Source organism: Solanum pennellii, chromosome 4 (assembly GCF_001406875.1).
Source record: "Solanum pennellii chromosome 4, SPENNV200".
Taxonomy (NCBI): Eukaryota; Viridiplantae; Streptophyta; class Magnoliopsida; order Solanales; family Solanaceae; genus Solanum; species Solanum pennellii.
The window spans coordinates 67,649,936-67,672,678 of NC_028640.1; the positions used below are offsets into that span (position 1 = coordinate 67,649,936).

Genomic DNA, 22,743 nt, shown 5'->3' on the forward strand with positions numbered 1-22,743 from the left:
ATTCCAAATTAATTAGAATTAATTATAGTAATATGTAATCCATATCTTTGTCACTATCTAGGTAATTTCATAGAGTAATTTGAAATACCATAAATATAGTTATCATAAAATATAAGGACTAAAACACAAAAGAGACATATTTTGTCAGTTAATGGAAGTGAAAGCAAGAAACTTCATCCTTCTTCTCAAGAACTCAGAAATGATCACAAACCCATTATACAATTGGTCTTACTGTATAAAGAACTGCATATCTCAAGGAAAATTCAAAGAAGCCCTTTTAACATATACCCATAATCGTATCAATGGAAGTTTCATAATGGGTGTCGTTCCTTTGGTGCTAAAGGCATGTGCTTCACTTTCAATGCTTAGCCATGGCGAAGCCTTACATGCTGAATCCGTTAAATCAGGATTTGATTGTAATGTAATGGTGGGGACTGCGTTATTGGATATGTATGGCAAATGTGGTGAAATTCGGAGTGCCCGGAAAGTGTTTGATTATATGCCTGAGAGAAATGTGATAACATGGAATGCTATGATAGGAGGATGTATAAAGAGTGGTGATATAAAGACTGCTTTTTTATTGTTTGAGAATATGTCTGAGAAGACAATTGTGACTTGGAATGAAATGATTGATGGGTATGCTAGGAATGGAGATATGGTGATGGCTAGGAGTTTTTTTGACCGGGTACCAGATGAGTCGAGGAATGTTGTTACATGGAGTGTGATGGTTGATGGGTATGCTAGTCATGGGGATATGGATGCTGCAAGGGAATTGTTTGAGATTATGCCAACAAGGAATTTTTATGTCTGGTCGTCGATGGTTTCTGGTTATTTTAAGAAGGGTGATGTTAAGAGTGCCGAGGCTATATTTGATAGGATGAAAATGAGGAACTTGGTGAACTGGAATTCATTGATATGTGGTTATACACAAAATGGGTTATGTGAAGAAACTCTGGAAGCATTTACAAGAATGCAAGATGAGGGTCTTGAACCGGATGAGGTCACTGTAGTTAGTGTTTTATCGGCTTGCTCTCAGTTAGCATTGCTGGATATTGGCAAGGATATACATGAAATGATAATTCAGAAAGGGATTGAATTGAATCAATATGTTCTTAATGGGTTGGTTGACATGTATGCAAAATGTGGGGATTTAACTAACGCCAGATTGATTTTTGAAGGAATGTTAGTTAAGAATGATGCTGCTTGGAACTCACTAATATCTGGTTTTGCTAATCATGGCCACTGTGTGGAGGCAATTAATTTTTTTGAGAGAATGGCTAGTTCAGGAGTGAAACCTAATGATATAACATTTCTCTCAGTGCTATCGGCTTGTGCCCATGGTGGATTGGTGGAGGAAGGTCTAGAGATCTTCTCCAGGATGGAGAAATATGCATTGACGGCGAGCATCAAGCATTATGGTTGTCTTGTAGACCTTTTGGGAAGGGCCGGAAGATTAGAGGAGGCTTGTGACTTGATGAAAGGGATGCCTGTCAAACCAAATGACACAGTTTTAGGGGCTCTGCTTGGAGCATGCCGGGTTCACTCGGACACAGATATGGTTGAAAATGTGCTGAAAGAGGTCAGGAAATTGAACTACATTAGTGATTCTGGTGATGATGCACATTATGTGATTTTTTCAAATATATATGCTGCTGCTGAAAGGTGGGAGAAAGCTGAAAGGATGAGGTATGCCTTGTCAAATAAAGGGTCTCAGAAGACACCAGGGTGTAGTGTGGTCATGCTCGATGGACCAGAGACTAGTTTTATGCAAGTAATGACAGCGTAAACTTCTAAAACATGATTACTACAACAGTGTTGAGGTGATTGTAGTGACAATCAAACAGAGTTATCAATGCCTGATGTCGCGATCAATCCAGAAGAGGTGCCTTCTGAAGACTTGTAATATTGGTAATGTTAACCAGTTTACAATAATCATTGGTAGCTAAAATTTGTTACAAAACTCATTCTAGAGGAAATTCTCCTCTCACATATTTAACTGTATATACTACTAGAGGTGATGTGGCTTCTTGTAAATAATTGTGATTATAGTGACCGACTCTTCTACCTTGTGCATTCCACCTCTGCTAAGGTGCTATCACGCATGGGGTAGATGTAACTCAGACAACCCTGAAAGACTCAGCGATCTTTCTCAAATCTTTGTAATACCTTTTCCATTGAAGACCTGTAAAATCACAGCAAGTTGTAGGATTTGAACAATTTATAATGCAGATATTCTGAAGATAGAAAGTGTTGATTTGGTTCTTACCATTTCCAGTAACATTGAACAAGTATAGGCGATTTCCAGCAGCCGTTGCTGTGATCATTACATGTGGTGGCTCTAATTCAAACTGGTAATATGTTCTTCCCTCATGCTCTGCTACTTCAGATCTTAAGACTTTACCTTCAACATTCTCTCCAATGACTTCAGGCCCAAATGCGCTAATCACTTTATCTGGAGGTCCAATTTGTTCTATGGTAGCTTCTTCACCAATTTCTACGTCATATTTTGAGTAGAATACCACCAAGATTGAATCCATTAGAGACAAATTGAGTTGATTATATTTATTTGCTAGTATGTTTTACATGTTCATCCATAGGCTCACCTAAGATCACTTTTTGTTTCAGTTCTTAGCTTCATTACTAAAATAGAAAGAAGAAAAAAAATGAGATGCTCACCATCTGAAAATCTTTTTACAGGAGCCACAATTACAATGACTCTCCCTTCTTTGGGATTTGCGAATCTCAAGTCGATCTCTGTACCACCTAGATCAGCAATTGACACAGGGACCTGTTCAACAGGTGAAAACATCAAAAGTGGACCTGATTAAGGTATGTCCAACCATGCAAAGTTGATTAAATATCAAGCTCAAAGGTAATTTCTGACATTGTCTACTGAAATACAGTTGTGAATAAATGGATTCCTACCTCTTCCCATTTATCAGGCACGGAAAAAGTATAAGGAATCATAGGACTCCATCCAACACCGTGTCCACCTGACTTGTCATCCGGTCTTCGGTATGTCCTCCAACCTGCCTGAGCAATTTTGTCCTTGTTAAGATGAACATTTACTTGGAAGCGAAAAAGACACTAAGAATGCCAATCATGTAAAGGAAGTGTTGCTGTGTTTATGTGTTTTTGATAAGATTACATGTTGAACAAGTGTTCTTTCGTTATGTGAATGTAGTATGTGTCAACATGCATTTTCCAGCTTAGAGTCCATCTTTTGTTGCAATCCAAAGCTATGAACAATACCAATAATTGTCCAAGTTTTTCAACATCACTCATGAAAATATCAATAAGCTTACTGCAGTCTGCAGTGTTATATATGAGACTAACCTTCTTCATCTGGTTCAGAAAGTCCAGGAACTCTCCCTGCTAGGAGACCTTGTTTAATTACAGCAGATCCCTCTCCAGGAAAAAGCAGTACTGATGAAATCAAAGAAGCACCAGATATAATAGCCGACCTCCTATTCAATGAGCCTGCAGATATTTCACAATCCCGGTTCATACGAGCATCTTCTTTAGAACAAACAGCAGATTTAATTCTTGAACACCCTTTTTCTGGAACACCACGCGGAACCACATGGTGAGAGGAATTCATCTGTCTGCTCAGATTTTTCCAAGAAAGGCAGCTGCTGCTGTAAACAAATGTCCCCATTTCCTCCCAACCAAAAAGAAAATTCTATTCAGTATGGGAAATTTCAGATACCAGATTTAAGCCTCTTTGATTATGTGTTTGAGTTGTCCTTTTGAACTTGTGATATGAACTCTTCCTGCTATACTGAAAAGAGCTTTTGATTGGGTTTACACCTAGCAAAATCTGAGGTCCACAGAGTTTGGAATGTCTTGAGATTTTTTGTGGTTGTGGTGGCACTGATTTAAAGATTTGGTTTTTGCTTCATCGAATAAAGTTCTTGAATGTTCTGGCTTTACATGTTATCACAAGTCACTTGCGGCTCACTAATAAAAACCATAATTTGTGGTTATTACAATTATGCAAATTTTGATGAAAAATAATGTATTTAGGAAAACGCATCTTATCAAATTGAGTACGAGATTTACTTAAATATAATAGATACTTAACCGTACCAAATAATCAAGAAAAGTTTTTATATCTTGTGAAGAAAACAAAAAGTAACACCTCGAATAAGTGTACTACAACAACATGCTAGTGAAATCTCACAAATGGGACTACGGAGGTTAGAGTGTATGCAAGTAGAGAAAACACAAAAAACATATGAAGATACATAACAAAAACTAGTAAACAGAGGAGCTTAACATTTTGGTCTCAGAATAGCCTGAGGAACCACAATTCCTATGACAAATGACAACCTATACATCAGGAGAAAACATGAAAAAAAGAAAGTGCAAATTTCTTTTATCAGTGTGAAAAAAATAATAAGAATAGTTAGTGAGATTTTCTTTATAAGCTCTGGAAAAATTAGAGATGGGACTATAACAAAAGCACAATTGATCTACAAGTCGGTGAAAAACGTGTTCAAGGCAGAGGCATGGGTGGTTTCCACTTGCTGAATTCCACCAAATTTCTGTTGACTATAGTTCTATTATGGAGCCAGAAAGTTTCTGATGACTGGTGGAATTGCCTTACTTTTCTCTGCAGTTCCCACATTATTGCATTAAATGCAGAGCAGGAATCAGACTCGGGTGTATAAGCGAACAAGCACCTGATCTTTTGACCCCTAGCTATCATTTCTTCGATGTCTTTATCTGAGAATGAAAGAAAGTTGTGTCATGAATCGATTGGTTACTATCTTTAACGCAAGACGCTAGAACACTAATTGGCAGTGTGCTGACCTGGTATTGATTCTAGGTAGTCCAATAGTTCAGTTCCTATATGAGTTGATGGCCATTTGATTGATATCTGGGAATAGTCTATTACATTCTGAAATGGTAATTCTGCTTGGTCCGATAGGATTACCGGAATACATTCCTGTTTAACACAACAATAGCATAAAGCAGCTTAGGAAAGTGCAATTGGACAAAATTTAGTCATGCACACAAGATATGGGAGACTAACCACAAAGAAGGACTCATAAAAGCGAAGCGTCCATGATGATTCACCACGTGGAGCCAGGCAGAACTTGGCATTGCGGAGATGTTCAAAATATTCCTTCTTTCCTAGCTTGTCAGGACCACTGAATTTCAATTCTGGACATTCCAACTGTTGATAGAATCAAAAAGACCATCTTTTGGACGAAAAAGACATTATATGGAACTCAACTGGAAGCAAATATAATTAGTGATTTTGGAGAACTAAAGGATTCTCACTCATGCAGATAAACTGAGAAATCCATGCACCTGGTAATGAATCGATAGAATACTGCTCCATAACTTAGCTAGGCTCATGCTATCAACATGTAAGGTTGTTATCACTAACCTAAGGCAGTAGCAGTGGAAGATGAAATTTGACACAGATTTGAGAAAATTAGGAGGGTTCAGGATTTCTGTGAACCATTATATCTTTTGGGAGGTACAGGAAATTTTCCCATTGGAGAAAATTACTTTTGAGACATTCACCATACAATTAATTCTACAACCCATTTCAACTGAAGATACACTGGTGAGATGTTTATTGGCTGGGACCAGCTAAAGGAGATGTGAGGAACTGGAAGAACTTAAACAGGACATCACATAGAGTAAAATGATGATTCTTATACTAGACATTGAGTAAAACACTTTTTGTCAGTGAAGCCATTATTCTCAACCAAGATGTGAAGCTACATGCATCAATGGAGACGAGAAGAAGCTTACCTTGTCTGGGTACTGCTTCGAGAGTTCTATCAACCGAAGGCGACCCACCTTTCCTTGTGCTCGACCAAAATAATTCGCTAGATGTTTCCTCTTTGACAAAGGCAAAGACTCAACTATCCTAGAGCCATGAGTAGTCATCCCATCATCAATGTTTCCAGGTATGATAATATCTTTCCATGTATTGAAGGCACTAGTGTCTCTTTTATCTGTGCGATCCCCCTGCATTAGATGCCATGATATTCCTCAACATGGAAGGCTGAATGAGATTAACTTAGTGAAGATAACAGGCATGATAGATGCAAGCGTGTTGAGACAACAAACATAGAGAATAACTTGATGAACCTGCTAATAATAACTTATTTTCTTAGGCAGGTTCTGTGCATGATATATTAAATTGTCACAACGAACAGACAATGGAAACAACATACAGACAGTGAGAGCGAGTTGACATTCCATGAGAGACAGATTCACAGAAAAAGTTAGATCAGTGCATAGTGAATGACAGCACAGCAACCCATGAGACATTTTCTACGACTGCATATGATGGGTAAGGATTATAGACTAACAGTTTGTAAGACCTTACCTCAGGGGTAAGTATTATAGACCGATTCAAGTATGTCGCCCACGATTTAAATAAATGAGCTCCAGCACCACTGTAGTTCAGCAAAAGTAACACACATAAGAAAAAGTATTATTCAATTGAAAATGCTACTAAGAGAAATTTAGTTGCACGTCTATTTGCAACAGCATTTAGCACAGGTAACAATGGATGATCAATATTTTATCTGACTGCAACATTTAAGTTGTGCTTCACATCTACATCCCAGTTCATAAGGTAAATATTCCTGCCTTATTCAAATTGCAGTTTTGACAAATGCAGCACAACTACCATTAGGCGATATTTTCATCGGATTGCAACTTTGAGGTTGTGGCTTTATATCTACATCTAAGCCCATGCAGAACTTAGCTATGCCTGTCATATTCATTTACCAGCTCTTACAAACTCCATACATCATTGGGTCATCTTTCCTATTCATGAGTTGAAAATATCTCCACATGACAACTTATACCTTGGGAAGACAAATATGTGGTTGCGGCCACCGGATAACCTGAAATATGGCATTTGACTTAGGACCTGCAAGCAAAGGGTTGAGAGAGAGAGAGGAGATCATACATAAGGAAAAGGTACATGAGAGAATGGATACAGTGACAATTCAATTGAAGCTCTAAACCCAAGCAAAATATCTCAATTATTCATCTATAGCAATAAATAGTACTTAGAAAGTCTTTTGACAGCACCAATGTAATTTTCAGGTCCTGAATTTACTACCTTCACATAGGTCTGATTAATCTCTTTGTCATTCAGTCCACCCATCACTCGAACACACTTAGGATAAGCAGGCACAAAGAAAAGGTCTGCCTCTTCTTTCTTTCTGGTCCGGAACCTTGACTGCAAAAGCATCCTATGTATCTTAACCTACAGGCACATCAAAAGAACAAGATATAGAAGCATTAGATAGTTAAATTCAAAACTATAACAGGAAACCTAATAAGGGAATCCCAGTGCACTAAGTTACCTCTATGCGCGGGGTCCAGGGAAGGGCCAGACCACAAGGGTCTACAAAGCCTAGTACTGAAAATTTTTCATGCTATTATTGGGTGGCAACAATGTAATACTTGCAGGCTTTACTTATGTTTCCCTCGAGAAAAAGAGCCAAACTAAAAATACTCAGATTTATCCATAGTTTGAAGAAAAAAGTGGAGAGTAAATTCTAGCAATACCCTGCATAGACGGAGAAATTTATTGACACAACGAGTCATCTTTGTCACTAGAGCTTTTGAAGTTAAGGAAATGAAATAAAGAAAAATAAATAAAAGGAAGAAAATACTAAAACCTCTTTATTGATTTCCAAATAAAGATAGAGAACTAGTCTTCTTGAGAGATCAGACACATTCAACTTAGTGGTGCTTCAACATAAGACCATGGAAGAAATAAGGACAGAGCATGGATGGGATATCACTTCCATCCGAAGATCAAACGGATAATGCACGAAAAGGTCACTGAAGTTTTACATAGTTGAGAGAATGCAGGAGTTCAGGCAGAAGACAGGAGTAGATGGAGAAATGTCCCTGCAAGCATTTGGTGGACAGTCTGGAAAGAAAGGAATTCCAGGTGTTTTGATTAACTCAGTGCAAAAGATCAAACAGAATTGCCTTCTGCTTTTTTGTTTGTGTAAACAGACTTATTCTGAGGATTCTGTTGATATAGTTAATGTTCTAGGTACCATCTAATTCCTTAGAATCTCAAAAATATAGTTAAAGTACAACCCATGTACTGTTTTGTTTATTTATACATCCAAGTTACCAGTTCCAAAAAATAAAGATAGGGAACTTTTTCTGACAAGTAAAGAACAATTTATTCCATCAGTAAGAAAGTGATGATTTGGAGACTAAGCAGAGGATGCAGTCACATATAATGTGAAGTTCTGAAGAAACGAAGAATGGCTTCGGCATCATTTACAATGCCAACTTGCACCAAAAGTGAAGCAAAAGTATAAACTATGCTTAAGGGTAATGACATTTTCAAATTTGCCTTCAAAAACTGTATGGTTTCTTTCCCTCATACCCTCCAATGAGTCCACCATATAGCTGCTGGGATGGAATGCCAAATAATGATAGTTGCCTCGCTGAGGTCTTTTTACTGTGCCAAATCTTCAGAAAGTCGAGGATTGGTTTTAATGTTAAGGTATTGAAGAAGAGTGGTCACATTTGATGTGTGAAGTGACAGTGCAAGAAGAGACGCTTGACTTCCACTTAACCTTCACAAAGTGGACATCGTCTGCACATTTGGTAGCCTATCCTTTGGAGATTGTATTGGGTTAGGCAGGCCTCCTTTGCAACTAACTAGACAGAACAATAAACCTTTTAAGGAGCTTTGGATTTCCAGATTTTTCTCCACAGCCGGAGTAGATTTGGAGTAGAAAGGTTGCACAGGATCTCAAATAGTCGAGAAAGTTTACAAGTAATTCTCAAATGAAGATATAGAACTACAATGAAGGACTTCAAGTCGCTTCACAAGTAGAAGGACAAATGTGCTTTTCCTTGATAGTTCCTCAGATGTCTCTTAAGCAGATGAAGAAAACAGATATATTCCCTTAAGATCCTTTTCTGTTTCTCCTTCTTCAATTTCCCTTCCTTCGCAACAACGACTTATAATTCGAAACGAAGAGAGTTACAAATTGTACAACCACCTCACACCACTTTGACTCTTAGATGTTAACCCTTATGCATTTGGTGGCAATGCTTCAAAGGAGGAGGTCAGATGGAAGATTGTCCCAACATGTATTTGGTGGACAATATGGAAAGAGAGGAACAATAGGAACTTTGAGAATGTGCAGAAAAGCCTTCGGAAGATTAGGATGAATTGCTTAACTCTTTTCTATTTTTGGTGTAAACAAGATATTTTAGCTAGAACAGAAGACATAATTGATGTACTAGATTGTTTATGATTATTCTATAAGATGTATACTTTTTTTAAAGGGGAACTACACTTTTGGTTGTTGTATACCTGTGGATATTTCTAGACTAATGTTACCAGCCTCAAAAAAATTAATATTAATCATCATTGTTAGACATGGAAAAAGTAATGTTTGACAAAAATTAGACTTCGATATGAGGGCAAAATGCAGGCTCTTCATTCCAACTTACGAAAAATTCTCTTGCACCCAAGGCACCAGTCTTATCAGTGATCTGACTTCAGACTGGAAGTTACTTCACGCTACCTAGTTTTGCTACTAGCTTACAATAACCACATCTACATTGTAACAACTAATTTTAAATCATGCCCTCGAAATCATAACTACTCTAAAGCATCTTCATCCAAGACAGCTAATACATGATTAAAACAAAACGATAACTTCCTTGATGATTCGCCATTTTCTCACTAATATGTGGATGTTAGCGAGCTCCATATGCTAGAAGTTGCAAAAAATCAATGTGTGGAGCTGCTATTGATCTGGTCTACCAACACAAATTCAACCAAGTTCTTGAAAACCAAAATCGCAACCATATAATGATTAACTTCTACTACATTACACTAAAATACTTGATTATCCTAAAAAAAATCTAACATTTCCCAAATCCAATCTGATAGGAAGAACAATATTCACAAAAACTAACAGCAATTCGCTAATTCCTGTCAATTTAACTTGAACAAGTTTCTCATACTACTGGAAAAATTGGGAAAAAATTACCTGAGTACCCCATTGACCTTTAACGCAAGAATCAGGCGAAATCTTCCCATCACGGCCATACAACAAGTGTTTTAGCCCATCAATTTCATTCTCATCGTACACATAAATCTTCAGTGAAAGATGGGTCCCATACCCGCGTTGTGGCCAAAAGATGGACCCACCGGAATCGAAGAAGCGTACGACGTCGTTCTTGAATCTGTATTGTCCAGAAGTAGGGATTGAGAAGGAAGAGGAATTGAGTGACTGGTCGAAGATTCTGGTGAGGAAGAAAGTGATGATGACGAGAGCTAGAGCACCGATCTGATGGGTGCGAGTGCATGGGGTTACGGTGTTGTGTGAAGCGAAAGGTCTGGTCTTGCTGCTGTGTATGGTTGCCATTGTTGTTGTTGCTACTGAGCAGAGCAGAGCAGTGAGGTGAGTGTGAAGTGTAAATGCAATGAAGAAGAAGATGGAAATGGAAATTGATAGTGCATTTTTTAGCAAATTATAAGTTATTTTTTTATTTAGTTTTGGTTTTAAATAATTATGTAAAATAATAATTATTAAAGTTAAGTTTTAAAATGTCAATAATATGATTAATTAGAAACTATATATATTTAATTAAAATTTTCTTCAAATATTATGTCAAGTCAACTAGTGTATAAAGTTTGTCATCTTTTAATTATTGTTACTTCAAGGGTTAACCATCTGTCACAACAAGTAAGTTGGATGATAAAAAGATTGTTGCAACTCAAATAATTTGAAGAACAATATAGCAACCTCTTAAGGTATAGCAAAGTATCATACGATAAGTTTATCTACAATTACTGAAGGTTATATGAAGAATACCATGAAAGGTCATGATATACAAAAATGAGGCTAAGCCTAAAGCTATATTCTTCGTGTGGTTATATTCACATGTGAAATAAATTACTTATGAAGAATTGGTTATTGAAATGAGGCGTGAATGTTAAACCTAATTATGACTTTCGCAATTGAAAACTGGAGTCCACTTTCTTGGTCAGTGTAAGTTTGTACCTTGTAGACTAAAATCTGCTCATGGCTCAAAGCAAACACCACTAGTATAAGTGATCGGAAGAACTACATTGTTGGTGTCGTGATAGAAATCAAAGATAAAATGTTGAAAGCTCAAGTTTTTGGTGTACGATGACACAATTCATACTATATGGATGGAAAGAACCAAAAAGAGATGACTTTTACCAACAATACTAGAGCACAACCTATTATTAGCAAGATCCGAAATATTACAGATTTAGTACAAAAAAAATTATTATTATGTCACACGAGTATACAAGGGCGAACCTACATTTAGAGTATTGCTTGAATGTAACGGCCTTTATTATGTATATGTTATTTCTATTGATGTGATACTTGACATAGACTTGTAGTGTAGGTGAGGGATCATGTTTCTTAGTGTTGGTTCAAACTAGCTCGGAAGGTGATGTAACACCTTGCACATTTCAGCATGTGTGTTGCGAGTTAACTCTGACGGAAAGTATTTAAGTAGATACAGTAAGGTGGTAATTGAGCTTAAAGTTGAAAGTTAAGTGCTAAGTTAAAGAAAAAAAGGATTAACATTCAGAAATTGAAATAAATAATTGAGCTGCTTGCTTGGCTTAATTAAGCTAGCAGTTGCATCACCTACTTGAGCTATAATATAGTTAAAGGGCCCAAGTTTTATGGACCAGATTTAGGCTTATATTAATGGGCTCACTTGAAGCCCAAACCTATTAAATGAAAACAAAAATGAAAGAAAGCCCGGCAGCTTAAAATCTACCAAGGCCCAATATAGATAAAGCTCAAGTGAAAGCAAGTAGGTGCATCACCTAGTTTGACCTTTTGAGCTGCTTGATGCACATAAGCAGGTGCATCACCTACTTCACCAATTTGTGGCTGAAAATGGACCAAAAGAAATGAGGTTCTATAGGATATTTTTGTGGTTGATAAAGCTCCATATATATTTAATATGAGCTGATCTTTTCACCCATTTGAACACATAAAAATAAGAATTAACTCCAGCTCTCTCTCTCTTTTCTCTTAAAGATTAAACCAGCAACCTTAAAGTTCTTCTAGGGTTCTTGAAGGAACCCTCATATCTGCAAACCAAGGTAAGTGAAAACTCATGAATTTAGCTTAATTCTCCCATGGATGATTAGGAAAACATGTTATTCATGCTCTAATATAAGTACAAAGATAGAATATTCCCAGCAGCCACTGCTCACTTCCTTAGTTATTAAATACCTTTCTCTTCTTCTTTGGTTTAAGTGTGAAGGGAAGCTGAAATTCTAAAAGAATTCAAGTTATAAGGAAAAGTTGCAGAATTTTTAGGTAAGGTGACTGTTCTATTTTTATCTTTCTTATGTATGAGTTTAAGTGAGGAATTAGTGGTGTGCTGTCATGAAGAACTCAAGGGGGTTGAGTTCAATACTTGGTTGTATGATAAAGAATATTTGGGGCTGTTCTAAGTGTATTACTGTTGGCGCAACTTGGTTAATCTTAAGGAAAGGATGTATTATATATGTGTTGGACAGAGAACGAGGATGTGGTGATACACATTATGTTAAGGGCTGCATTGGCTCATTATCTATCAAAGTTAGCTACTGTTTTACGAGGCTCACGGTGTAATAGTTGCTAATCTTAGTTTATCATGACTTAAATTATAGCGTAAAACCAAAAAAGGGAGGTTGAATCGTGATAATATATCAGTCAGAGGTTAAGGTATGTAAGGCTATTCGATTCTATATTCCTTGGCATGAAATCTGATACTTACGATTAATATCAATGGAGTGAATCTCCTAAGTTTTATTCCTAGTAAAGGAAACAGTGACAGCATATTATCTCTAAATAGCTAACTATATTTCCCCTCTCCTTAGTGTATAGAACTACTTCATTTTATGTTCACTATTTTATACTTGTGTAATTACCCCCCCCCCCCTGTGCTCGTATAGAAATGGTATTTGCAAAAGAAAGTTTGGTAAATCCTTCCCTTAGTCAATTAAAGTCAATTGTGTCATTAAGCTCACGAGTAATGTATTGATGTTACATAGCTTCTTATGTCATTGTTACGACTTTGAAGTATAATTTTCTTGTCTTCTAGTATTGCTTTCCATATCTCCAAAATGATTATGACCACCAAAACAACAATCTCAAAAGAGTTATGATTGAATAATCTCAAAAGAGTTATGAATTAATAAACAACAATCTCAAATATTAAAGAATCTAAGTGAAGCAATCTATATAATTATGGGTGGCAGCCCAGGGGCAAATGCCTAGCATGGGTCGATCCCAACTTAAGGGTGGCAACTCAGGGGCGAAAGCCTATCATGGGTTGATCCCTATTGGTATAGAAGAGTGGCAGCTCAGGGGCGAAAGCCTAGCATGGGCCGATCCCAAATGGTGTAATTGTGAGGACCGCATCCCAGGGGTTAAAATGCCTAGCATGGGTCATCCTCTTCTACTACTGATCAGTTGGTCACTTGTATCACATGCCCTACAAAGATTATAACATACAGAAAAGTAAAGAAAAGAATGTAACTTACATGATCCCACAAGAGTAAGCAAAGGTGGTCTTCTCTCCTAATCTATGCACTCATATGTTGGTACTTGATTTCATTTGAGCTCTCGTATTACATATGTTATTGCCTTACATATTCAGTACATTTTTTCGTACTGACGTTCCTCGCGGGGGATGTTGCATTTCATGCTGCAGGCAAGGTACTCCAGCTAGTAGACCTCCTCAGTAGGAGCACACGACATTCTGCTACATTTGGTGAACTCCAAATTGATTCGGAGCTTTATTGAGTCCTTGGTAAATTCATTTTGGTATTGTATCGTAGTTAAGGGTAAGGCGGGGTCTGTCCCGACCTACTCTAGTCTTCTATCTTTTAGAGGCTTTGTAGACGTAGGTACATAGTCCAGTTGTGTCTAAAGGAGTTGTGGCCTCAACAACCAAGTCTTGTATATAACTTTTGGGTCTACTTATGTTAGTATCGTTGCGTCCTGATGTGAACTTGTCATGACTGTTATAGTTATATACATAGTAAAAACAGGTTATATGTTGGTTCCCTCGGCCCTTTAGGGCATCAGATGCATGTCCGTCTAAATGGATTTTGAGGCGTGACATCAAACGCCCATTAACCCGATGAAAATTTATATGTACATATAAAATATTGAAAATTTGATTATTTCTATTCATAAGCACACACCAACCAAACAATCTGATTAGTACGTTGAAGTTAAATTCTGCATGATCTTGATTGTGAGGGTTTGAATTTGGGTAAAACCAATAATTTTTTTAATTTAGGAAAAGGTAAACTGAAATTTTTCTTACATTTTTACTTCTTTTTAATTATACCTGTTACTGCTATTTGTCTACTTTTTTTCTTTTCGACATATTCTTTTTTCACTTTTCCATTTTTAGTATTTCATTTACCAATTAAACTATAAAAGATATTAGTAATAATAGAAGGAAATCCTTCTAAGTTCTAGGCAAGGAACTTTACATTAAAGAAAATAACCATACATAATTTTTAAATCTTGAATCAGCTATTGCATACACTTACATTATTATATTTTAATAGAAACAACTTTTGAAATATTTAGCTAGCGTTTGGCCATAGATTTTCAAATATTCTTGGCAAATATTATTTGAGTGAAAATTTGGGTGAAATTTCACCATGTGTTTGGCCATAAAATTTGGGAAATATATTTCACCTTTTTAGAAAAATATGATTTATACACATAAGTTTTAAAAACTATCAAAACTAACTAAAAGTTTGTAATACAAGTCAATTGAATGTTCGTTACAACAATAACAAATAATGTCCATGACACTAAAGCAATGTGATAATTTGGAGTGAGTGCAACAAGAATTATTCCATACATTGTGAAGTAGACAAAGTACATGACTTTGTTACCTAAAGCCAATTTTTAATAATTTTCATCAACAATCATATCATTATTTAATATTCACTAAATATTTCATCACTATTTTGGTGTTCATGTAAAAAATGATGTAATACAACGCAAGCAACTAATAGAGATGATGTTTTTGTAAAAGATAAAACATTGGGGTAAAATTTTAATTTTTAAAATATCCCAAATAATGAGATTTGGCCCAAATACTAGAAAAAACTAGTATTTGGAAATTTGAGATATTTGCCAAAAATATTTGTCAAATAATGGCAAATTGTATGGACATGCCAAATTTTTCCCAAATATTATTTGGAAAATTTAAGTGAAATATATAGACAATTTTAAGATATCACTAATAACTTAAATCTATATAATCTGAACTTCAATACACATAATTTAATTATTTTACATTCTTTTTTTATTAATTAAAAAACTTGATGTACTAGTGGTGTAGTACATCAATGATATTACGAAGGTGTTCTAAAATTTTATACCGTGTTATTACTTATTAAGCTATGCTCAAATTTTTATTTATTTATTTGATGGGAGGCATACTCAAATTTGCCTCTTTCATGCCAAAATGATGGCTTCTTAAGTATGCATTTTATTTCTTCAATAACCATTATGTTTCTCGTTAGCGTCTAAGATTATAATATTCCTTATGTATCATATTAGTTGATTGCTTTGCTTTAAACACGCATAATTCACCTCTTAAAAAACTTTTTAGAAATTTTACGTAAAAAGAATTAATTGCAAGAGTGAAATACAAAAATTTAATGTGGACAAGAAATATGAGACAACTATTTTAGTATGACGGTCAACTAATATTGAACGAAAGGAGTAACTTGAAGATTAACATTCTTTTAATACTAATTAAAATATATTACTACTTATAATATATGACCTCCAACCTTAATTAAGTAAGTAATATCACAACTCATAATTTTTTTTATAAACTACATTTTATTAAAAGAATTACAAACCTTTCTAATCTCTCCTAGTAATCCAGTCTTAACCTCAAGCCTTCCCAATTTAACCATTGCTAAACCAAAATCAGTCCCAAATGAAGATGAATTAGGATTTAATTTCTCTGTAATCTCAAGATAAGAATCAACCACTGCTCTTGTAGTATTATCATCATAAAGCCTTGCATCTGATGCTATAACTGCAAATCCATTCTTTATGTTGTGCATTATTTGATCATCAAATTTTCTTTCACTTAGGTTATCGAGCGATATTCGAACGTTTACGTCCCCATTTTTGGGACATTTGCTTCTTAATTCTGGGAGGAATTTAGGATTTATACTTGGATCTGCATCTGATTTCCCAGTAAAGTTGTATAATCTTTTAGGCATGAAAAAACAAGCTGTTGTGCCAATTGTATGTGCCCCTACAAGATGTTTAAAACAGATCGAGGCAGAGCCAGGGTTAGAGGTAGAGCCAGGAATAAAGGCAGAGTCTTAAATTATGAAAGACGTTTAAACTTTAATATGTCAAAAGTTATAATAAAGTGACAAAAATGTATGATATTTTTGTAGCTAGAAAACAAAATGTTAGTGTCAAAGTGGTCCGTTACGTTAAATATATTATAGCAATTTTGTCCTTTTTTCAGTAAAGCACTATTAGTCTCGGTCAAATATATTTATTCTAGCCTGAGTTGATTAATTCAGATTTGTATCGCGTAAGATTTATTAAAAAAGAAAACACTTTCTATCGAGAGTTTTTCGACTGATTCTTAAAATTTGAACTCGAGATCTTTAGTTAACGGTGAAAAATTATATGATCATCATACATACCACTCAAAGTGACGAGATCCTTTTCAGTAAAGCCTTTGGTTTTGAATTTTTCTTTGAGAACTTCAATTGAGTCATCCACATCTGGCATTTTGGATGCAAATGACAAATCTGATACTCTTCCATCTCTTCTACCTGTCTCTACTTCATAAGATTCTCCGCCAGCCTGACCGAGTTAGAAATTTTGTTACAAAATAAAAAAATATATATACATAAAAAAATTTAATATAGTAATATAGTATTACCATGACGACAGCGTCTCTAGCCGCTAAAGCGACAATATCAGCACAAGATACAACACCGGGACATTGAACTTCCAATTGAGTTTTGGCTTTCTGAATCTCAGCAAATCCTCCAAGTCCTTCATGACCAAATGCATTTTTTTCAGCTTCTTTAACATTATCAATCAAAATTGATCCATCACAACCCTTTTAACACATTTCAAAAAGAAGAATTAAGGTTCTTGGTACAAATAATAGTATAAATTATTATAATCAATTTATGTCTAACTCAACCAAAAAAAAAGCTCACAAAGAAAAAATGTTCAATTCTATATAAGCAAATCATCAATCTATTTCTTAATAGTGTGGAATTCTAACACACTTTATTCAGGTTCAAGCCCAACTGAAGTGTAGACTAGTATGCAGTCAAAATAGGAATCGACTAGACTCCAATACTATATAAGATATGATATTTAGGTCTAACTCAACCTTATATATCAAGGCATAAAAAGAAATGGTTCAAATACATAATATATAAACAAAACTATAATTCTAATCACTCTGACATTTTTCATGCCCAGACCTATTGGAGTGTGGACCAAAAGTCAAACAAAAACGAACCTTGGCTTAGATATGACACTTATGTCTAAGTCAGTACAAGAATTATCCAAGACCATGTCAACAAAATATCAATCCATTTTCCAATCAACATGAAAATCAAAAAGAGTTAAAATTGACATACTAAAAATTGGTTTAAAAAAGAACCTGAACAAAGCAATCATGGAAATGGAGTCGTAGTAAGATGGCTGGCATTCTTGGTTCTCTTTGTGAAGCTTCTTTAACCATAGAACTAACAATGGACTCTACATTATGACAACTTTCAGAATAAAACCCAACTCTAAGTTGTCCATTTAGAGCTGATATTTGTAGGAAACAAATTATTGAAATTAATTTAATAAAACTCTTTGCATCTCTGTTGAACAATGCCATTGTTGTTGTTATATTAGAAAAATAAAATGGAGAGGAATATGCTATGATGATAAATAGATGAGTGGGAAATATAATAAAATAGTGCAAAGTAAATGAAGTAAAATTGCCTTAAATAATAAAAACTACATGACTTACATGTCATCCATGCAACTCTTCTCCAGCCAGACATTTTTTGTTTTTATACTAAAAATTAATTTCTCTTCATTCATTTCACATTTATTCTTTCCTTAATTTATCTCACTATCGACTATTGAGTTAGACTAAACTCGTATTATAATAAAGTATATCTTATTTTACAAATGTATAGACTATTTTGAAATCATCAATTGAGATTAAAAATTATTTTTTTATAAGAAAAACATAGTTTAAAAAAAGAAAAGAATTAATGGTCCAACAACTTAGGTCCATTCAAAGAAGTAATAATAAAAACAAAATTACAACTATGGTTACTTTTGCCGACTTCCTCACCAAAATAGATAAGGGTATTGAGCTCAACTATCATGTCTCTTTCTAAAACAGCCATGTGCTTTTTGTTTTATTTTTTAGTAAAAGATTAAAAAAAACAAATATTTATAAAGAACATTATTTGCTTTTCTTATGGTCTAGTTGAGTAATATAGTCTCTATTTGTGCAAATTATACCATATTCGTGTATATTGATGAACGATAATAGATATCTATAAAAATTAGCTAAGTGTGTGAACGTGCTCATATTTTATGGAAATAGAGTGATTCTATTCTTACACGATTCCTCCTCCTTGGTATATGATGTCGGGAAAAGAATTCGAAATATATTTGAATTTTAATTAAAATTGTTGTATCAATTTTAAAGTTCAGAAAGGACCTATATAAATGTCCACGTGAATATCATAAATATTACGTCATTATAAATAATAACTTATCCACATATATGTATTTATATATCTTCAAAATACATTATTAAAAAATATAAAAATAATAAGTCCTGCTCAAAATTTAAAATTGTTACAATAATGTAGATCATAATTCAAATATATTTTCGACCTTTTTCTTAAAATTATAAAGTAAGATCAAAGGAGTAAAGAAATTTTTCACTCTACTATACAATGCATTTAATAAAATGTAAGGAGTTGCTTAAAATTAGCTCTTGTTCGTATTTAAAGTTAAATTTTTATGAAGACGTGTGAGCTAATCATTACTCTGTTTATTTCGATCAAATGTGATATTTTTGTCCTTTTTAAGATTCAAATTACGTAAGGTTTAAATTGTTAAAAATATATGCTTTCATTATTCTGTATATATTATAATAGGAGTAAAATTATAATTCATAATACTTTTTGAATTGTTTTGAATATATATATTTTGAATTTAAAAAAAAATTGAAGTAATTTAATTAATTTGATTTCAAAAATAAATTAATTAAGTAGGTTCTTGAAAATCTAATAATACTAACATAAATTATGACATAAAAAGTAAAATACAACATTTAGATATCAATTATCGTGTTTAGTTAGTTGTCTATGTTAAAAAAAAAATTGATCCTTATGCACTGGTCTAAAATGAGCACATCTTTAGGTTAAATATAAAATTTAGGCCTAATACACAACCATGTCATTTAAGTTGATTTCAACATATAACTATGTTATCAAATTTTGAGTATACACAAGTAGATACTTAAACTTATATAAAATTGAACGATAGACACATGTGTCTTACGTGTGTCTATTTGTTCAATGTTGTATAACTTTAAATGTCTACTTGTACACGCCCAAAACTAAAGGTCATAATTATCAATTGAAGCCAAGTTAAGATATTTATGTATTATGACCTAAAATTTACGTTATAGGAATCACACATCAAAAATGATGTTTAAAGTTTAAAGGGTCATAATTTAAAGTTAAAAAATCTAAATAGCTCACTCAATTTGCTGGTGACTCTTTTGATTTCAGACTTTCTTAAAAATGTATAAAATACCCATTAAACTAGACACAATTAAATAGATTTATTTTGTCTAACAAATTTTGTATTATATAATACTTATGGTTACATATAAAGGGAGCAACATTTACTTAATCCAATGGGTATAAGAGGATGTAGTTGGTAGAGAGTTAATGTGAATAGAGAGGTATTGAAGTCTCAAGTGAGATCTTAGCCAATGTATCATAAATTTGGGAAAAAAAATTAGTATGAGTTAATATCAACAATAAGATACATAAGTAAATCAAAGAAAAAAAAAATATTTGTAAGATCCTAAACAAAATTATGTCAAAATCAGTCAATCAAAAAATTGAAATGATTACACGTGAAGGGACCTTTAATAAGACTCCTAAATATTATCGTGTTAATTGTAACATTATTACATGTTCAAAATTCAATAATTTTTACGCTTGGTAGTGAAATTTCTTAAAAGAAGAGAGATGGAAAATAAAATGATGCAAAATCATAAATAAGATTTTCACTCTTTATTCCCCCATCATACATTATGATTTACGTTATATATATAACCTCTAGATCATTTATTTTCACTATTTACTACATCGTTACCATTTTATTCAATATTGCTCGAAAGACTTCTTCTAGTATAAATAGCGATGGTTTTCATTTGGTTTGAAACACATACTACACAAGAAAATATAGAGTGCATAAAGTTTGTCAAAAAGGGAGTTCTTACTAGTTGAAGGGAGTTGTTTTTTTTCCGTAGAGCTTTGGACTAAATTCTTATCCAGAAATATTGAGTTATTTTTTGTAATTGAGTTGTTGTATCCTGAAGGACGGAGAGGACAAGTTAAGAAGGACTATTGTTGAATTGGTGAAAAAACATTTGATACAGTTGGCTTGAATCTCTTTAAAGAGAGCGAGATATCCGCACCTTAATTTGAAGAAATTTATTTCTTCATTTTTATTTTTAATTATAATCTTATAATTTTATTATTTTGTAATTTTTCACTAACAACTTCCGAGCAATAATGGTCTCAAATTACTGTGCAGACATGACCAAACCTTTAAATTTGAACATTTGATAAAGAAGTAATAAATCATCCAAAAAATATAAAGTAAAAAATGTATCAAATTTACAAGAACTTCAAATCAATAAGCAGAAATGAAGTCTCAAAACATATTGCATTTTCAATATCCCTAAACTGATTCATTGGATAATAATAAATAAGATTATGGGTTGTATAATTGCAAATTTCACTCACTCCAATCCACCCTATTACCATTTCTAACAAATACATATGTTGATTGTTAATTAAATTTATGCTTTGGTAATTCGAAAAAAAAAAAAGTCAAAGAATTCTGAAGCGATAACAAGGGAGAATTCAAAATTTCTGTAAAATGTATGTATTTGTTAATAATTCATTCCCTTAAGTTATAATCATTCAATGTGAGAAGTTGCACTCAATCATTTTTACCATATTGATTAACTCAAAAAAGTTACAACTATTGGAGAGAAAAAGACATAACAAAAGTACAATAATGAACAAATAAAGAATTAAAAATTTTACAAAAGTAAAATAAAATAAAATAATTTAAGTTAACATTGTACCACAAAATAATGGAAATAAAGGAGCATAATGTCACCAATGATTTTGGAAAGGTTACATTATGAAATTCAACCCAAAGTCACTAATTTCATATGATGTAGTGTAGTATTATGAAACTTCAATATAAGCTATTTTTTAGAATATTTAAATGCCCTAAAAGATCAATAAGGATTTATCTTGATTATTCACATAAATTTGTGTTTTATTATTCATATAACTATTTTACCTATTATCTTATTTTAATAAGATTCGTATTATTCTACATAAATATGTATTACATCTCTCGATATACACCTATCGAAAAATTAGATACTATATAGGGAATACACTACAAGTTTATAACACGATAATCTTTTAATATTAGTATTTATTTAATGACAAAAGAAATAATTGCCACCGATTTGCTCAATGCAGTCAGTTATCAAAGGGAAATTGAATATTGTCTTTTTTATTTTTATTCAGTGTTAGAATCAATTTATTCAGTTTTTTTTTTATTAAATAAGGCTTTAATCGATCTTGATAAAAAATACCACTCTTAAATCTTTTTCAACAACTGCATTATTTCTATTGTTGACAAGTCTCTATCAATTAAGTTTCTCTATTTTCTATACTCCATTTCATTCTCAATGTAACGGTTGTCGCTAGTAATTATAATAAACACATACACAAGTAAAACTCAGTCTTGCAGCACGAGGACACGAGTCTTCTTATATAAAGAAAATTCTTGGGTTAAATTAAAAATTGGAGATCTACGAAGGAACACTAGCTATATGCTTAACACATGCAAGTCGAACGTGTACGAATAAATTGTCGTAAGTTTCATTCTTCGTTCTTCTCCTCTTGGTCGAGTTACTTCGTTTCTATTTCTTGCCTTTTTTTTTTGGTATATCGCTCTGTCATTATCTTATTTTTAATTCTCTGATCAGACGCAAAATTATGTATTTACTTATTGTATTTTAATCCCTGCTCAACAGTTTCATAGCGATTGTTTTAGACGTTTCCAGGAAAAGAAAGAAGCGCAAATTTGTATGCAATAACTCAATGACTACTAAGATAACATATCATACATAAATAAATAAAAAATAATCATATGTATCTAATTAAAAAATTTAATTTAATTATTTTTATAGATTTATACAAATTTTTAATTATCTTGCCATCAACAGATAAGTTCTCGCTGAATCACCAAAATTTATTAATATTTATTGTTCCTCAATATATTAAGACGTAAGAGCTCATCTTATATAATAGTTTTTGTTGATGGTTTGTTCTTACAA

The 22,743-nt window shown here is 33.4% G+C and overlaps 4 protein-coding genes across 4 annotated transcripts; 1 reads left to right on the forward strand and 3 right to left on the reverse strand.

Moving 5' to 3' along the window:
* The first annotated feature begins 116 nt into the window (after positions 1–116).
* LOC107017946 (pentatricopeptide repeat-containing protein At3g21470) lies at positions 117–1,868 on the forward strand. The gene has a single exon (XM_015218249.2). It carries the CDS (start codon positions 152–154, stop codon positions 1,784–1,786), a length of 1,635 nt encoding a protein of 544 aa, XP_015073735.1. The 5' UTR covers positions 117–151; the 3' UTR covers positions 1,787–1,868.
* Positions 1,863–3,918, reverse strand: LOC107017948 (psbP domain-containing protein 4, chloroplastic). Its single transcript, XM_015218251.2, has 5 exons — positions 3,337–3,918; positions 2,926–3,029; positions 2,677–2,788; positions 2,267–2,494; positions 1,863–2,182 (listed from the first exon to the last, which is right to left on the reverse strand). Exons 1-5 carry the CDS (start codon positions 3,656–3,658, stop codon positions 2,118–2,120), a joined length of 831 nt encoding a protein of 276 aa, XP_015073737.1. The 5' UTR covers positions 3,659–3,918; the 3' UTR covers positions 1,863–2,117.
* A 298-nt stretch (positions 3,919–4,216) lies between these two features.
* LOC107017947 (probable glucuronosyltransferase GUT1) lies at positions 4,217–10,493 on the reverse strand. The gene is made up of 8 exons (XM_015218250.2): positions 10,026–10,493; positions 7,103–7,249; positions 6,843–6,907; positions 6,356–6,425; positions 5,773–5,991; positions 5,039–5,182; positions 4,816–4,951; positions 4,217–4,728 (listed from the first exon to the last, which is right to left on the reverse strand). The coding sequence occupies exons 1-8, from the start codon at positions 10,401–10,403 to the stop codon at positions 4,499–4,501; spliced, it is 1,389 nt and encodes a 462-aa protein (XP_015073736.1). The 5' UTR covers positions 10,404–10,493; the 3' UTR covers positions 4,217–4,498.
* A 5,289-nt stretch (positions 10,494–15,782) lies between these two features.
* Positions 15,783–18,020, reverse strand: LOC107017320 (peroxidase 43). Its single transcript, XM_015217577.2, has 4 exons — positions 17,719–18,020; positions 16,978–17,160; positions 16,736–16,898; positions 15,783–16,329 (listed from the first exon to the last, which is right to left on the reverse strand). The coding sequence occupies exons 1-4, from the start codon at positions 17,941–17,943 to the stop codon at positions 15,896–15,898; spliced, it is 1,005 nt and encodes a 334-aa protein (XP_015073063.1). The 5' UTR covers positions 17,944–18,020; the 3' UTR covers positions 15,783–15,895.
* Positions 18,021–22,743: the final 4,723 nt, after the last annotated feature.

Coding starts and splice junctions, on each gene's coding strand:
- LOC107017946 (XM_015218249.2), top strand. CDS start 152: ATGGAAGTGAAAGCAAGAAACTTCATCCTTCTTCTCAAGAACTCAGAA.
- LOC107017948 (XM_015218251.2), bottom strand. CDS start 3,658: ATGGGGACATTTGTTTACAGCAGCAGCTGCCTTTCTTGGAAAAATCTG. Junction 3,030..3,336: donor TTCTGAACCAGATGAAGAAG/GTTAGTCTCATA, acceptor TTGCTCAGGCAG/GTTGGAGGACATACCGAAGA. Junction 2,183..2,266: donor GTTCAATGTTACTGGAAATG/GTAAGAACCAAA, acceptor GTGATTTTACAG/GTCTTCAATGGAAAAGGTAT.
- LOC107017947 (XM_015218250.2), bottom strand. CDS start 10,403: ATGGCAACCATACACAGCAGCAAGACCAGACCTTTCGCTTCACACAAC. Junction 6,426..6,842: donor CACATATTTGTCTTCCCAAG/GTATAAGTTGTC, acceptor GCTGAACTACAG/TGGTGCTGGAGCTCATTTAT. Junction 4,729..4,815: donor CTACCTAGAATCAATACCAG/GTCAGCACACTG, acceptor TTTCATTCTCAG/ATAAAGACATCGAAGAAATG.
- LOC107017320 (XM_015217577.2), bottom strand. CDS start 17,943: ATGGCATTGTTCAACAGAGATGCAAAGAGTTTTATTAAATTAATTTCA. Junction 17,161..17,718: donor TCCATGATTGCTTTGTTCAG/GTTCTTTTTTAA, acceptor ATGTGTTAAAAG/GGTTGTGATGGATCAATTTT. Junction 16,330..16,735: donor GGATCTCGTCACTTTGAGTG/GTATGTATGATG, acceptor AACATCTTGTAG/GGGCACATACAATTGGCACA.